The 17,004-nt window shown below is 41.4% G+C and overlaps 1 protein-coding gene across 4 annotated transcripts in view; it reads left to right on the top strand.

The window, feature by feature from the left end:
* RBMS3 (RNA binding motif single stranded interacting protein 3) overlaps window positions 1-17,004 on the top strand; it is a 651,451-nt gene that overhangs the window by 178,839 nt on the left and 455,608 nt on the right. For all 4 annotated transcript variants that reach the window (XM_088521153.1, XM_088521151.1, XM_088521150.1 and 1 more), the window contains exon 4: window positions 14,359-14,532. In XM_088521153.1, coding sequence (XP_088377279.1) covers window positions 14,359-14,532 — 174 coding nt within the window. The remainder of the gene's footprint in view (window positions 1-14,358; window positions 14,533-17,004) is intronic.

Raw genomic sequence — 17,004 nt, 5'->3', positions numbered from 1 at the left:
GTCCCGGGGAGAAGGAAAGCACTGGGCTGCATTCACGGGGAAGGCTGTTGAGCTGTTTAAATGGAAGGAGGGCTAGTCCTGGGTGTGCCTGTTTGCACAACTGCAGTGCGAGGTCCCTGCGTGAGGGAATCCTGGAGCGCTGCAAGATGGCAGCGGGGTGTGCTTGCACGAAGACCTGTGAGAGCAAGCAGCAGCGTGCCAGGGCTCTGCAGTGCCACTAAAGCACATTGCTGTGCGTTGCAGGCCGCTTCGGCAGGGCAGCTCTGCTCCCAGGGCTGCTCGCTTGCACCGCGGCACGAATTCCGCTTCCCCCAGCTTGCTTCTCCCGTCCTTCCCACCTGGAGAATCATGCAGCTCTTTTGCTTTAATAATGTCATGAAAAGGGAAGGGTGAGGGGGGAAACTTAAAGAAATGACCATGCCACAACATATGTGTTCAAATTTTGGCAATCCGAAAGGGAAAGAAAGTCAAAAATCTCTCCTGTTAAAAGCGTAGTGTGTTTCTGGGGCTACCTCTGCATGATTCACTTTGTCAACCCTGAACATCGAAAACAAACAAGATATAAAAAAAAAAACTTTTATCACCTCTTAAAATTAATTGACATATCTGAGCCTCCTGACTGCAGGCAATTAATAAAAGTAGATTCATTCATTTGGGGCATTTGAATATGGAAGGATTTTTTTTTTGATATTTAAACCTTCAAGTGTTTTATAGCAGATTTAACCTTGCACTATAAGTTGTTTCCCAAGAGTGAGAATATAAGAATACAAATTTTCAGGTGGGGTGTTTGTATATTGACCTCATTTAAAATTGCTAATAGTATCTAAATAGAAGTGAAATCAAAGTTTACAAGTAATATGTGCAAATAAGAAAGGAATGGAAGAGACCTGAATTCACTGAAGCACAACCCCAAGACCTTTACTTGAAGTATGAATTATAAACCATTTCTTTTGTGTCCAGTTATCCTTTTTCTTCATGCAAAACTGTGGATTTTTAAAAAGATATAGTGGATGATTCATATTTGAAAAGTTTTGCTGTAAAGGAAAGTGGAAGTTAGAAAGCTTTCATAGTAGAATATTGAAGGAAAAAGACAGACATTGAAATAGTTGAATTATTTGTTCCTGTTGTCAAGTTTCTGTCTCTCAGTTGCACCAGTATTTCCTCCAGGAAATAGGAGACATAATGAATGCATTTGTTTTTCCCAAAGATGAGTTTATTAAAAGAAATAGGTCAACAGAGCTACAATTTGCAGCCCTTGATATGCACAAGGCAATGTTTTGCCAGGCACTTGCAAATACTATTGACTTGCTCTAAAATTCAGAAATAGTGAGGTGAGTGTATTGATCTGATTTATATAATTTTAAAGTAAAGAAGTGCACTGGGGAGAGAAATGAATAATCCGAAAATATGTTTGGAGATTAACATAGTGAAATTCTCTGATAGAGATCAAATGGGGCCGTATGCCCCTGTGCTTTTGATTGCTGTATCAGAGTGATCGATGCAGCAAGGCCATATCAGACCATTAAACATCTCTTGTTCCATGAGCCATTGCTAAATGCTTCTGAGTAAGGTGCAAGATATTTTGTAGATAATAAGAGTGGAATATGCTGCCCAGAGCGTATTAATCTTCCTAGCCTTCTTTTATAGCCTGCATCACAAAGATTTATATCCTTTTAAAATAAACAGCAAAGTCTCCCTTTCTTATTTAAGTCTCCATCTCTTTGTTCTTGCAAAAAACAAAATTCTCGTCTCCAGCACACAATTGATTCTGGTAGATACTTAGATCCTGTAAATGAAAATCAGTATAATTCTTATGATATCTAATGTCTAATCCTCTGCACTTTGTAGGCGTCCTCACGTGCCTTGTTATGTGTATGCGTAAGGCTCGTGAGGAACTGGGGTCTTAGCATTTAGAGCAAAGTCGACATCCGATGCCTGATGCTGCTTCCTAGAGCTATTAAATTCTTGCAGATGAATGTTTATCAAAATTGTGTCCCAGCTGTATGATTAGGATGTTAAAGGAGTCAGATAAGCAGAATTATCTGCTGCTTCATATAACAAGTGAACTGTCCTTTGATCCCCTAGATTTGATACATGGAATCAAATGATTCCTTAAAATCTGTCTCAGCATAACTGAATTCTACTGCATTTATAGAAACAATGTTTCTGTGTATTTCTTTTTCAAATTTAAGGATAGAGTAAAACAGTTATTTCTTAGGGTAAAATCTTATACTTAATTATGTTTTTCTAAATAAAAACTATTTTAAGTAAAAATGTTTGGTCTTAATAATTTTTATAAATAATTTGCAATGAATTAAGATATTTCTGTCTCAAATGAAACAGATTTTTAGGCTAAGATAAACAAAAACACATTCTTTGCCTGTTCTGTCACTTATGTTCCAGATCTAAGTAATGGTTCACATCGGGTATGTTTGCTTAAATTTAAATCTGCATTCCTCTGTGTTAGTGCCAAAATGAGAGAGAGAAAAAAATTCTTGGTGTTTTTGGTGTTGGTAGCATCTTTTCAGTGTACTTCTAAACATCTTTTATTTGTGGACAAGGTTGACAATGTTATCAAACACTTGAACCGTTTGGCTCTTCAGTTGTGCAGCATCATCTGCAAACAATTTGGGTGAAATGGCAGTCTGTCACAGTCAGTGATTTCTAGAACTAGAAAACGAGTGGGGATGCAGACATATATAACATGTATTTCTGTAATAATATATAGCTATAATAGAAAAATGTAGAATGTAAAAAGAAGATCCAACAGGTAATAAGTGTTTCTTCGACTTAGTTTAACTACATTTTTTTTCCCTCATGCAAATATACGTACAGAAATGAGAGCCAAACTCTTACGATGATTCAGCTGTTTCTCCTTCTTAAATCTCCCTTTCCCTGTATTTGTATATGTGCTTCAACTTTCTTAAAACAAGTAATCCATAGATCTGCTATTAGCTTCCTTAAGAAATTCTTCTGCCAATGGATGTAGATGTAGTTGCTTGGAATTGCCCTGTGTGCTCTGCCTGTGCTCTTTTTGCAATCACTTTATTATGCCTGCACATTCCTGTGTGCATTCCGGTAAGCCTCTTTCTGTCTTTTGCTGTGTTTGTCCCCAGCGATAGCGGCTCTCGTATTTGTTATCTAATAACCAAAAACGAGGGGGAAAAGCTCACAAGGAAATGACAGCACGTCCCCTTGCTGGGGATTCCCGTGCCTGCTCCCAACCCCCAGAGCTTCTTTCAGGAGTATCATAAAACTGAATTAGCTAAAGGATTTTATTTGTGCATGTGCTTCCGAATTTGCTATTACTTTTGGTGCTGGCTTGGCATTTTTAAGCACCATCTGTTGTTGTCCTGCTTGCTGGCCCCTCAGCGGCCTGTGGGCGCCCAGCTCCTCTGGGCAAGCGCACAGGGCTGAAACGCGCCGTGCTGCGTTTTTCGGATGGGGTTTTCCCCTTTCCGAAACCTATCTGTAAAGGACATCCTTGTAACAGCAGCCTGTGGAAGCCGCCCTTGCAATTTTACTTTTTGGTTGATTTTGGCCCAGTGATGATGAGTTAGGACTTTGCTGTTCTATATAAATGGGCAGTCAAAGCCATTCCTTCCCCAAGGTGCGAAAGGGGAAATATTAATATCTCCATTACAGAGACTGCGAAACAGAGCTGTATTTGGGTCACTTTAAAAAGCCTGTTTCAGAGCCAACAGTGATTTTTCAATCTTTCAGATCATACCTTGACTCTTTAGGTGTAGGACTATCCTTCCTCACCACCCCCAGGTGTGATAGCCAAGATCCTTTATGATATAGAGTAGTTAATTTTCTTAGTATCTATACAGCACTTTACTAGCTACTAAGAGTTGCAGGTAAGTATTAAGGAAACTGTCTATAGGTGATTCTTGGAGCTTCTAAAATCTATTTTAAGCTGAACAAATATTTCTAAAATATCTTTTAGCTGTCTTCAAAGATGTTCCCACCAATCATTCTGAACTGGTTTTAGTATATAATAGGGTAAATAATGTTTAAGCCTCTGTACAAATCTTGTTAATATACTCTTTATTTTTTCCTGTTTCTGTTGTAAGTTTATGACACCGACATGTCAAGAAATACAATGTACAACTGAATATTCTGTACAGCAGATTTCCAGATTTTCCAACATAGAACTGCAGAGACTATCTGCTGACAAAGAAACATGAAATTCAAAATAAAACTTTTAAAAATAATGTATGTGATGACAGTGTTAGTTTAGTCTCCTGTTAATCTTCTAGAATTTTTATACTGGTGTCCTAAGAGTGGTAAGAAGTTCTATATATCCTTGGACTTGAGAAATGCAGTTGTCATGTCAAGAAAGGATTTTGCTTGCAAAGCTGTGGCGTTAAACCAGTTAGGAGTAATATGATAGAAAGTCCATGGGCATTCATTCCCTCTCTAGTTTTTTGGAGAAGTGGCCTCAAAAGCAGAAAGCACAAATGAGACGGGAGAGCATCTGTTTATCCTCACAGCCTCCTGCTGCGGTTTCTGATCGTCTTCCTTCTGCCTTTTCCCCCTAATCTCTCTGATCTGATTCTTGCAGTCTGGACAAGAGATATGCCTTACAAACATTTTAAAATCTAGATGACAAACTCCTAAGAGCCCAAGCAAACATTTGGGGATAGGAGAGGGAGGCGGTGATTAGAGCAGGCAGAAACACAAAAGCGGAGCTTTCCTTCATTTTTCCCCCAAGTTTATGGTGCAGAACTTCAATAGGGAGGTTCCCAATCTTCTTCATACAACTGAGCAGAAAATTCCCTTGGGCTGAGCTGCAGTGAGTTTTTCCGCAAGCTGCCAGTGTTTCTTAGGGCAGAAGTACAACTCCGAGTGCCAGGCTGTTGGGTGTCTCGGCTGGGTCTGCTCCCTGGAGTTGCACCCCCTTCGACAGAATGCAGAAGTTGGGTCCATTCCAGCCTTTAATGCCCCTCAGTGCACTGAGGGTATTTTTTCTCATCAACATAGTTTCAGAAAAGTCATTTTTAGGCCTCTTTTCCTTATGGTGCTGTTCCTACTAGAATGTATGCTATCGGGTTTTTTTTTTTAATTTTTTTATTGCTGTTTTGGTTTGCTTACCAATTAGTAGAGCATAAAATGCTGAGCTAAAACACCTGTAGCATGGCCAAAAGGCAAGTCAACCCTTAACACTTAGCTGTCTAGGCTGATAAAAGCAAGAGGAGTGTTTTACACTTTAGAGGGAAGGTATTATTTAGAGGAAGTTGTTATGAGGGGAAGGATGTTTGTCTAGAAAGTAATTATTTTTGTATGTTCAGAAATATTAGATTGACGTTTTCTTTAAGAAGAGTTTTCTTTTACAGTCTGGCCATGTGATAGTGTAGAGTGGGCAAATAGGCAAGGCAGAGAGTGTGGAGCAGTTTGTGCTGAACTTTTAGTTAGCTTACAAACATGCTTATCTTTAAATACTGTTGTTTTAAAGGCAGTGCTGACCCAGACTGGAGAAGCTTTGCAGGGTTAGACCTTTGGCATATATTAAATCATTCTGCTTTATTCTTTCATGTAAGATTTTGTTAGGTTTTTCATAGACTCAATAGTATTTTTCTTCCTGATGCTTCTGCCTTGTTCCTGCTAACTTGGATTAAGACAGGATTCTGCCTTTCCAAGCTTTTCTTTTTCAGGGGAATAAGAACAAAACAAATCCTTAGGATGTCCTCCCTTAGGTGTTTCAGTTGTCTTTTATTTGGAGAATTTGAGTGTCATTTTTCATTCGACATACATTTTTCTCATGAAATATTTAACCTTGTATTGAATGCTTAGTCTTTGCTCCACTGGATTCAAATAGCTTATAGTCAACTTCCCAGTCATAACTGGCTCATTCCTTTTAATAAATTAACGATCTCTCTCTCTTTCCTCTAGCATTAGCGCCCAAAGCTTAGGGGAGGAAAAACCTGCTTTTCTAGGTAACTCTGTAGCGCGGTGTGCATGCTTTGTTCTGAATTTGATACTCAACAGGTATCTGGGGCAGCTGAAATTGATTTTTGAGTACCCTAAGAGCTGGTCTTGGATATGTCTAATTTCTTATTTTCTTCTCTTTGTAGTTCATTCTTCTTTCTCTTTTATTTTTCACAGCTCTCATCAAAGGCATGGAGTGGTTAGACTGACTATTACATTTCTAATGGATTAGTTGAGTACCGGAAGGCTAGAGGATATTAGCCTTTTCACATTGAAATGTGTCATATACAATATATGTGGTTCTATGAATATTTAACTTGACTGAAAGGGCTGTAGTCCTTTATCTGACTGTGATTTCACTGAGTAAGAAATCACAATTTTAAAAGCAAATTTTGGCCATTCTACTATCCATCTCAATGTATTTAACATTTGCTTCCCCCTCCTGTGTTGACTCAGTTAGATCTTTAGGGCTGTGTTGTCTGTAACATCCCTCAAGCAATCAAACATATTGGCGCTTAGTGGATAATGAGGCCTCAGGCATGATATTGGGACAAAAAACAAACTCTAATTTTCCCCATACTACCTAATTCCATATAAAATGCTGCTGCACTTTGGATTATTATGTGGGAAATTATTACTCTGTGCTCAGAGAAAATAAGTTGTTTTATTGTCAAGGGAGCAGGATTCTGCTCCCCAATAAGCAGTAAAACAATTTATGGGAGGAGTATTTGTTTTCCTAGCACAAAATAAAACCTGTTTGCAGGCTACTGTAGCTAATGACAGCACAGATAAATCACACACCTGCAGAACTCCTGGAATACAATAGGTATAACACTGCAAGGAAGAAATCATAGCTTTGATAAATGTCCTAATCCCACAGTGAGGTTTGCCAAGGCATACAAGTCCATTCCTGTGAGTTAGCTGCCGTGTGGCACGTTGGGCAGCTTTCCTGGGTTTGCAGAAGTCCTCCCCGTGGCCACACGCGCCTCGTCATTGCACTGCATTCACACCCATGAAACGCTTACTTTACTGAAGAGCTGCAATGGGCACGTAATGCTACAATCAATGCTTTTTCTCTTATAGTTTGGGGATAAAAAATCCACCTTTTTCTCATTTGGTAGTTGCAGAAATGACGCTTGGCCACAGGTGATTTTTGGTTGGTCATAAGGTTCGCTCTTCCCTGGTAGGTGTCTGGATTGCACTCGGTGGTTAATGTTACAGCCTTGCTTAAATCGGCAGCCAGCTGTTCCTCTTGGGAGTAGCTAGAAAAAGTTGTGTGTTGCTGATCTAGCGTGAGGAAAATCATTTTGTGTCCAAGACAGTGGCTGATTTATTGTTCAGGGAGTAATTCAATATATGTGTAGTAAACAGATGCATCAGAAAGAGCATTAAGATGCTGCAGCACATAATGGAACATACCTTTGGGTGCTGGGAGAGGAGAAGTGAGATGGGGAAACAAGTGGTTTGTTGACCTACAGCCAAATTGGTACAAGAGCCTCCTGTGTCTGGGACTGTTATGCTAGGAAATATACTCATTGCATGTCAAAGTCTTTTGTCAAGAAATTACTCAAATCTTTTTTCTTCTCTTTGTTTTTCTCTCTGTTTTTCATATATCTTACCAAGCAAATGCTTCAAGCTTTAAATAAAGCTGTGCAGTTTGCAGAAGAGGCTGCAGGAACGGCTGTTGTCAGATGCTAGAGAGCAGTTCTCCAAAAATCTGCTGAAGTCAGTGTCTTAGTATGGTATACTTTCCCCTTAATCAACAGCTATCTTTAAGATTAGTGTTCACTACTAAACTTTATTTAACCCGAATCTTCCCCTGAAGCTTTTTGCTTCAGTGACTTGTGTGCTCAGCAGCTCCTTTTAGAAGAACGTCTGTTTTTATCCAGTCAGTCCATACAGCTGTATAACATGTACATGCATTCATGGGAATATATTGAGTGTTTATGTCCCACGCGTGACTTCTTCAGAAGTCAGAACCGTGCAGCACATGCGGGTCGTCTGTGACTGAGTCTTGATAAGTACTTGATCTTGCTGGGCTTTACTGTGAAGACTCAGGTCATGTGCCTCTTGGGTTAACATAATGCTTCTCTGCTTCACATTGCAACCTTGGTGTAGTGAAAAATGCCGGAGTAAATTTAACAGATGCCAGTGTGTTTTATTTTCAGAAAATAATTACTTAATGACCTACCATTAAAAGGTCATATTCAGTGTCCTTCAGGGATTGTTATGACTTAAATTGCTCTCACTGGATTGATTAAATAGTATTCTGGACAAAAGAAATTCTGACATTTTCCATGCCCCTACTGTTTTCAAAGGGAGGAGGAGAATGGGATGGACTCGGAGTCAAGACTCACTGAGGTGAAATCCCAGTTAAAGGCGGAAACTGGACTAATAAGAATCTTTCCTGACAACTTACCCTTACTTTTAATCCCTGTTTGTTTCTCACAGTTGACCAAACCAACAAGGTTTGGTGCAAGTTTAGTATAAGAACATATATTTGTAAAGTTTTCCTTCACATTTCCTTCCATGTATGTTCCCTTTACAAGACCATCAATGAGTAGTTGAGCATGAGTTTCCCAACAGTCTGCAGGCTGGGCGCAAAATGGGTAGCAGAAACAGTACGAGTTTCCCTTATGTTCGTGAAATTCTCCTTCTCACATTCTGGAGAAACCAATTCTAAGCCGAGGAGCATTTTGTGTGGCTCATTTTTATGCTGAGCTTGCCTGCTTGGGTGCTGGTGGTGTAAAGGCTTTTCGGGATTTTTGTCTCCTCGGAAGTAGACTGAAATACAGCAGGATGTTGGCTGGAGAACTTGCAGTCATTTTTGATTGCATCCGTCTCCTCCACAGACGGCACTAAGGGACTTTAAGGCTTTAATTATCTGTAGCCTGCTTCATGTTGCTGCTTTGCCACTTGGCGTTGATGTGGATGGTAGGATGGCAGAAAACCAGCCTCTTCCTGGCTATGTCCAGAAACGCCTAAGACTTTATTTTTTGCACTCCCTTGTTCATTTTCTGTAGCTTTCAGAAATATGTTTCATACTTTGCATAGGAAAAAATAAGTTTAGAATTCAAATAACAGTTCAAAGCAAAACACGAGTTACAGAGTTGAATCACTGGAAATGCTGGCAAATATAAGCAGAAAAGTGTGAGAATCATTTTTATTTTGTTTTCAAGGTATAACTCTGAGAAAAAATGAAAAAGACTGCCTGACTCTTCTTTCAGAATACATTCCATTATTGATATATAATAATTGGAGCTGTATCCTAAAAACCTGCTCAAGTTGGCATTTCTCTTGGGCCTCCTTGCTAAGTAGCCGAGCGTTGCCGGCTGCTCCCTGCAGCCCTGGATCCCTGCTCGGCCAGAGCGGGAGCTCGAGCACCGCGAGCCCGTGCAGGCCGTTGGATGGGACCCTGCTCTCTCCCCTCCTGCACCCCTGCGCTCTGCATTTTGTGCTGATCTGGGCTAGGTCTCAGCTCTCTTGGATCTGCTGGATGAGCTATAGCCTCTATGTATGCTAAGATATGAAATATAACCCCCTCATTTCTCTGCGGTTTCGGTGGAATGTAATTTCTCTCAGTTTATCCTGTTTTTCCAGGTACAGCGTATTGGGTTTCAGCCCCATGTCTGGAAAAACAATGTTTCTCTTGAATTCGGACATGTCTGTGAAGCTTTTCATAAAGGTTGGGGGACAAATTTGATAAACTAAAAATCTGCAGCAGCCAAATATTAACAGGCTCAGTTCTTACAGGAACAGATGGAATCTGGTATTAGAGTCCAAAAGATCTGCAAGTCGTTGTGAAAGATTATATTGGGAAAAAGAGCAGCACAGAGTTATACTTTCCTGCTCTTAACAAAAATGATTATCTGCATTAGCTTCCATGTCCAGTTTTCAGAGTAACTCAAAAAGAAGAGAAAGTCCATCCTCTTGCATTTCAGAATTAACCACAATCTTGAAGGTCTCTTGTGTGATTTTGCAATGAAATAACTTTAGTTTTGCCAGTTGCATATTTTCTCTAAGCGAGGAAACAAAGACATCATTTTAGCTCAGGCAACAGTGCTTCAGGACAGCTATTTTCATTTCTGATTTTTCCAGGTTACAGGAAAACTTCTGATTTCTATGGGAACGGGGTAGCATTTTGTAAAGCATCCAAAGATTTGAGAGCACAGGGCTGTGCTTTGCATCATGGTCTGATCCATGTACAGCTGTAAGAAGTCCCCCCAAGGAGCATCTCCACAAGGGCACTTTCTCTAGTTGGCTTGTAATCATTTGGATCTCCAAAATAGCGTTTTGAAAGAAGGGCCAGGGGAGAGGAAGAGTGAGACCCTTTCAGGCACAACTTCTTTGCACAAAAAATAAAACACAAGATGCTGCTGAAGAAAGAAGCACTCAGTATCAAAATCCAAGGGCCTGGAGACAGCCAAGGTGTGTGGGCTGAGGGACTGACATCACATCTCTGGGAAGCTGCTGTGAAAGATGAGGTAGTGGGAGGCTGAATTCAGATGTTATTTACACCTTTTTAATCCTGCGCGCGTGTGTGAAGTCAGCGCAACTAGTGGCAAATAATCCCAGTGTCACAGAGCAGCTGGCAGGAGGGTGTGCGCTGGGCGCCCTTGAATTCAGGGTGACCCCCACGTGGAGGTTCAGCACGCTGCTCCTCCTGGTTTCCTGCGGGACGGTGCCGCCTTGCAGGGGAGGGCAGCACATCTGGGGTGACCTGGAGACTTCTGTCAGAACTACCTGCATCTCTGAATGTCCTCCTCAAGTGATGGGCTTGATTCGCGTGCGAGTAGGAAGGAGTGGCTGCTGTTTCTTAGATCTACTCTAAACTGCTTAAGAAGCTGGAAATGCTATACCAGTCAGAATTTTTGTCACTATTTAAAGTTTGTGCAGTGCTTTGAAGATGAAAAGTGCTCTATAAATACTCTGTTCTATTTTTTAACTTCGTTAGCCTTCACACACCAGCTATTAAAAGAACTAAGACCTGAAAGCAGTTAAGCTCGGGAAAGAGTGATAATATTAATAATACTTTGCTCATGCTTATGTCCAAAAGTGTTAACAACCATTACAAATAGGAGGAAAACGTTAGCCCAGAAATAAGTTATCCATGCTTAGAAGCCAGAGAAACTAAGGCACAAAAGAAATAGGGTCATATTTTAAGATATATTTAGGCATTTAATCTCAATTTTTTGGATCAAACTTTTGGGGAGATAAAGTTACATGAATGACTTATTCAAGGTAAAAAAAAGAAAAGAAAAAATCTCCTTCAGTTTTGGAAGTTTATTGCCTCTGGTAAAACATAGCTAGGAGAGCAACAGTTCTTCATTTCATACTGATAGTTTTCAAGGTTCACCACTTTTTCCCTCCCAGCTCTAGTGGTTGGTCTAGTAGTGAAAGACACTGCAGCCCCACTCCCTCTCTCTCCCTCTCTTTCCTTGACGGTGTTACATAGCATATATTCCTGCAGAATTCCTCTATGTTTTGCTGGGAAGGGTATAGACAGATGAACAACAACTTGCTGTTGAGCAAACACCTTGAATCACTCCTTGGACCAGTTCTGCTTGTAGGGTCCTTGAGCTCATGTCTCCTTTCCTTCACCATCCTTGTAGGATGGAGTCATCAGAAGAGCAGAGACTGCCTGAAGTTGGCAGCGTGGATGTCTGTTTTCTCTGTGTGATAAACTGGATAGCTTCAAGATTTCAAGGCCAATTATCCCGGGAGCCTTCGCATATTGACTTTTTTTTTTTTTTTTTTCTGGAGGAAAGCCAGCAAAAAGAGAGAGGCTTTTATCAGGTCAAAAATAGTAACTTCGCTACAGAATTGTTGGGAGCAGAGGGAACTCCTCATGTAATAGCAGTGCTTGTAAATCCTTCCTCCCACGTCCAGGCTGCACGGTTTTGATGGGGAGGAGAAAGGAGGGTGCTTACTATTTGACTTGGCTGCTTCTAAATGGTCCTAAGTGGCAGGTGTTTTACCAGGCACATCATTTATTATTGGAGTGGCTTACAATACGTCACCTTAAGATGCAAGCTGGGTTAAAGAGCTGGAAGGGAGCAAGGGGACCTACACCTCAGTGACTATGTGAGGAGCAGAGGCTGGGCTAGGCCTCATCGGATGGTAGCCACAACACCTCGTGTTCTTGGACGTGGCAGGAAGCCCGTGGCACCAAACGAGGCAGCAGCCGGTCAAACTCAAGAAGCAGAAGTTTATGGAGGATATAAGGAGTACTTAAAAACAGGCCTTTTTTGCTTCTGTTCTCAAGTAGGGGAATAGGTGTCGTATGTGTCTGCATGGTGCTGAGAGCATGTCTGTCCCACCAGAACGGAGTTCATTGCCATAAAGAAAATAATGAGCTGATAATTACAGCAATTTATAATCCACATCCTGACAGCCCTAGATATTTTCCACTGGTCCATACAATGCAGACTAATCAGAAACAACAGAAAAGAGGGAGGAAGCTATTGTTAGGGCAGAGTTGCCCCATATTCATAGAATATTAATCCACGGAGGAAATCTGTTGTAAAAGGAGTTGATAGGCAGCCTCACTTGAATGTGTTTATAAATGGGAGAAATGCACATGAAGAAGTACATTATGGTTAAAAAGCCGCTTGTTCCACCTGAAACAAACCCGAGCCCCTGTCTCTCTTGTAGAAGCAAGTCTACCAGGCTGCAGAAAGAGAAATTTGTCTTTGAGGAGTGATCAGAAAGATAAGTAATATGTCAAAGGAAAGAAAATACACTTTCTGTTCCTTAGGGGAAGAGGGTAAAAGGGGAAGAGGAAAAAAGAAAAGTCGAAAAAAAAACACTTTTAAAACTTTTTTTTTTTCAGTTGTAGCCATAGTCCCTTTCCTTTGATTTGTCATGATTTAAATTCATACAAAAGATTTATTTCAGATAAGCCCCTTTAACTGTCAGGTCAGATTCTTTTTTTTTTTTTTCTTTCTCCCTCCAAAGAAGTCTTTTGTAAGAACAAAGTAACCGCTTGTGCCCCGGTGGCTGATGAGGGTTCAGTGTGGGTTTTAGCCTTCCTTCACGTGCTCTGTGCTCACCTCGTCCCAGGTTAAGCCTTAGGAAGGGGAGGGCAGGAGCGGCGCGCTCAGGGCTGGGGGCTGGCGGCCGCTGAGCGGAAACGGCTCTTTTTGAGGCTTCCTCGTTGGCAGGGCAGGAAATAAACACCCGCAGGAAGTCCCCTGGCCTTTTCTTGAACTTGAAGTTTATACAGCGCTTGATAACCGAGGCGAAACTTTGTGTACTTAAACTTTTGAAAATTAAATAAAAATGGCATGTGCCCTGGCCTGTGGTTTCTGCAAGCAGCTCATCTCAATACAGTGTTGAAAATTGGAAAGACTGTACACGATATCTGCTTTTACAGCTAGGACGTGAAGTCTTTTTTGTGCATCTCTCTCCTATCCCTTCTCTTTGCATTTCACTAATCCTCTCCCAAAGAAACTGAGCTGAAGCAGCAAAATGAACCCAAAAGTTGATGTTACAGAGCTGTTTTCCCTGCTTATGCCTCAAACTCTCTTTCCTCCTTTGCCTTTCTCATTTATCCTGTAAGCACCTTGGGTTAAGGATGGGCTATGTATAACATCTTGTTCGGTGGTGGCCCATATTGATATTTGTTTAATGCTACATATATTGTGTATAAAAGGTCGTCTATGAAAGGAGGGTCAAAATAAATGGAGCGTCATTCTTGAGAATACCACTTTTGAAATCGATAGCATCAATTTACTAGCAGGGACATTTATAAGAATTTCTAAGAAATATTATTTGTGCTCATATGTGAGAGCTTTCACTGCAGACCTTACTGTTAGTAAGGTCATTGTAGATTTAACGCTTTTAAAAGAGCAGTTTTGCATATGTAATAATTGTCTTACAATTTGAGTAATTTAAAAAGGTCATGAAGTTTAATAGACTGTTTTGAAGGTTACATGTTTGCAATGTCCGCATAGATTTGTAAGATTTTGGCCTTGCCTAGCCACCAGATATGTTTCTTGAAGTCCTGAAATCCCTTCTAAACATTTGCACTAAATTGCCATTTACTGTGAAACAGGCTTAGCTGATCAGCAGCACAGTAAATATCAATGCTCAGTTCATAACGATGAATAAAGATGGAAGTTCGAGCCATTAATCTGGTGAGATTGCTCCCAACATGCTTTTGCAAGACATCCCCTTAACGCTGCTACCTTTGCACTGTCTGATTTACGTCCCAGCCTCTAGCCCAACAGCCACTAAGCCTGGCTTTGAGGTGTTAAAAACTGGGACCTTTAATTCAGCAGCTCGTGTTTCCCCCAGTTCCTTACTGGAAACGCTGGGTTTGCTGCCGCCTGCAGCGTGTACATGCACCGTGTTGACGCGTGGCTGCCTTGTTTGCTTCCTGCTCTCAAAGGTATTTTTACGTTGCGTTTCTCTCTTTTCCGATAGTCCAGCTCCGCAGTGAGAACGTACCAGAACAGCAAAGCGCGAGTGACCATGAGCCCTGGCTTTAGCTCCCAGTGGAACAGCAGCCCGCCGGCCTGGAGCACATACACCTTCCCCAGAGCGAGCTTGCACTACCAGTCCCACGCCAGCTACACCTACTGCGCTGGACACCCTGCTGTGAGTAACGGCCCTTCTCCGTGACCCTTTCCGTGGCAGGAAGGGCGCCTGGGATGGAGCTAGGCCAGCGCTCCTCCTGCGCAACGGCTCGTCCTCGCGCGCGTCGCCTGTGCTGCTGTACGGTGTTGGAGTGAACCTAGGGCCTAAGCAGGTGTGAAAGTCCTGTTACGGCTCAGTGGAAATGCATTTTATTTTTAAACGTTTGTGGGGCTTTTTCTAGCATGAAATCATGTTACGTGCCCTGGTTTCACTGCCAGGGGTGTGGGGGGCAGTGCTGTGTCAGAGGTGGCTGCTCCTCTGTTCTTGGTGAGGTCCCTTGGTAGATGAATAAGTGTCCTGCCTGTTTCATAGGCTTTGAGTTGCATGAGTGAGTCAGTGAAGGAGAGCAATTCTTGTTATCATTAGATTTGTTAATATTTACTAATTTATAATCATCATCAGTAGTGAATGCGCGTTTTCTTGTTGCCTAATGGTCCTCAGTAATTTGCATGAACTTGTGCTCCAAATTAATGGTGGGCGGGTGGCGGGGATGGAGGGAGCTTCACTGATACTGTATTTTATAATTTGACAACCATAAAAGGGTCATAACTGCAGGCTGATGGTTTTTCATGTTCGTGTAGCCGACTGCTTGTATCGGAGCCCTTTGCTTCTTATAGGTGAAGGAAAGACTTTTGAGGCTTAGAGAGTTAACCGGAGAAGACCTCATTAGTGTAAGCAATCTTGCCTTTCTTCCCACTGCACACTTTGTTGTTCCAGTGTTTGCATTTGAATGTAGCTTGGGATTTTGTTAGAACTTCTTAAAGGACATACTATCTTAACATCCTGTCATGTGTATATAATGAAGTTTTGTCATCCCATAGTGAATTCTAGTAGGAAAACGGGGGAACGTGCGGCTGTTGCTACAAAGGGGAAATTGCGCTATGCAGTCTTTGCAAGATCTCTGTGATCTGATTAGATCTGCTATCTTATCTTCCAACAGACTTTAGGCCAGAAGTTTGGGTTAGGAATTATCTGAAGCATTAGCATGGTAATTGTAATGAAGGAGGGGAATAAATTGTAAAATCTTATCTCATTTCTGAGGTGGTGAGATCTCAGACTGAATTAAACATCTCTGTGGATTCTGCTGTTATCTGAGTTTTGTCACGGTGTCACTGAAAATTATAAAACCTGTTGTGGGAGGGAGAGGAAAGACATTGGGCATTAGAAGGGCATGAATATTTTCGTGGTTTGGAACGATGGCCTGAAAAGAGTTGCTGTGCTGCTCAATTTAGCTTAAGAATCTGTGGATGTTCAGGTCTTTAAGTGCTCATTAACTTTGATCATTTAAAATAAACATTACCCGTTTTGCGTAAAACTTTGACCCTGCTAAACGAAAGGGCTTACAAGAAGAATGCAGGACTTCCTGTAGGATGGTTTTAAATGGAGGCATCTTTGTATCCTTGTGAATTAACAAGCCCATCAAGGTACTAGAGTCGTTTTAGGCTAATGCCACAGTTTCTCTTTGCTTTGTTTAGGTTGGTGATATCTCAACTAGACTTACTTTACCTGTATGCTATTCGAGCTCCCTGGGCACCTTCAAGTGAGGTCATTGGAAAGGAGGCTTCAACCTGGAATTCAATTTAACTGATTGCTGGGTAGGGGGAAATTCAGAATAGCTGGAGTTGCATGAACTTGTGTGCAGATGAGAAAAGCCAAGATCCAAGTGGATAGGTGCAAGGTGGAAGACTAAACCTGGATTACCTCTGTGCCATTTAGTAAATTTGGCCCGTCGTGGCTGGCAGCTCATCCCAGGAGCTTGCTGTGGTGCTGTTCAGCAGGCGATGGGACCACATTAGCCCTCTCAGCGGTAGCACCACTGTGTTCACATACTTCCCCATTTCTCTATTTCTGCACATTTGGAGGTTGAAGTGGTACATGGGAACTGTATATGATAAAGTTCAATATTAGTTTGATTCCTGTTTCTAACTTAGATTCGTTTAGCCTGGCTTCACTTCTATGGCAAATGAGAACAGTAAGAACGGGCTCCTTTATTCTTGAACCATTCCACTATTACATGCTCAACTGGGTGTTTGGTATACGTCAGAGGATTTCGTTTGCCTTCGTGTGACACAGGTTCACCCAGAAGAAGTGGTAGGTTTTCCTGCTATATGAAGCCTTTGCTGCAAAACCTCCCACGTGGAATGTATCTAAAAATCGTTTCAGTTTCTTGATGCTGTGGAGGCTAACAAACTCGTGAGGGCTTTGCAAGTTCAAGGCAGGCAAATGTCAGGGAGTTGGATCTGGCCTTGAAGTACTTAAAGATATTAGTCCCTGGAGAGGGAGCCAAGAAAAAAGTTTTGCATTTTTCTGCTTTGGTTCAGAGAAAAGCTGTAGGAAACAAACAAACAAAAAGAATCATGTTAATTGGGCCAAATGTAACTCAGAATCCCATTTTTCATTCTTTTCTAAATTAAAGAAAAAATATCGTACAAG

Source organism: Tinamus guttatus, unplaced genomic scaffold, assembly GCF_059628265.1.
Source record: "Tinamus guttatus ecotype Peru unplaced genomic scaffold, ASM5962826v1 Tinamus_guttatus_pri_ptg000115l, whole genome shotgun sequence".
Taxonomy (NCBI): domain Eukaryota; kingdom Metazoa; phylum Chordata; class Aves; order Tinamiformes; family Tinamidae; genus Tinamus; species Tinamus guttatus.
This window is presented reverse-complemented; position numbering and strand designations above follow the sequence as displayed.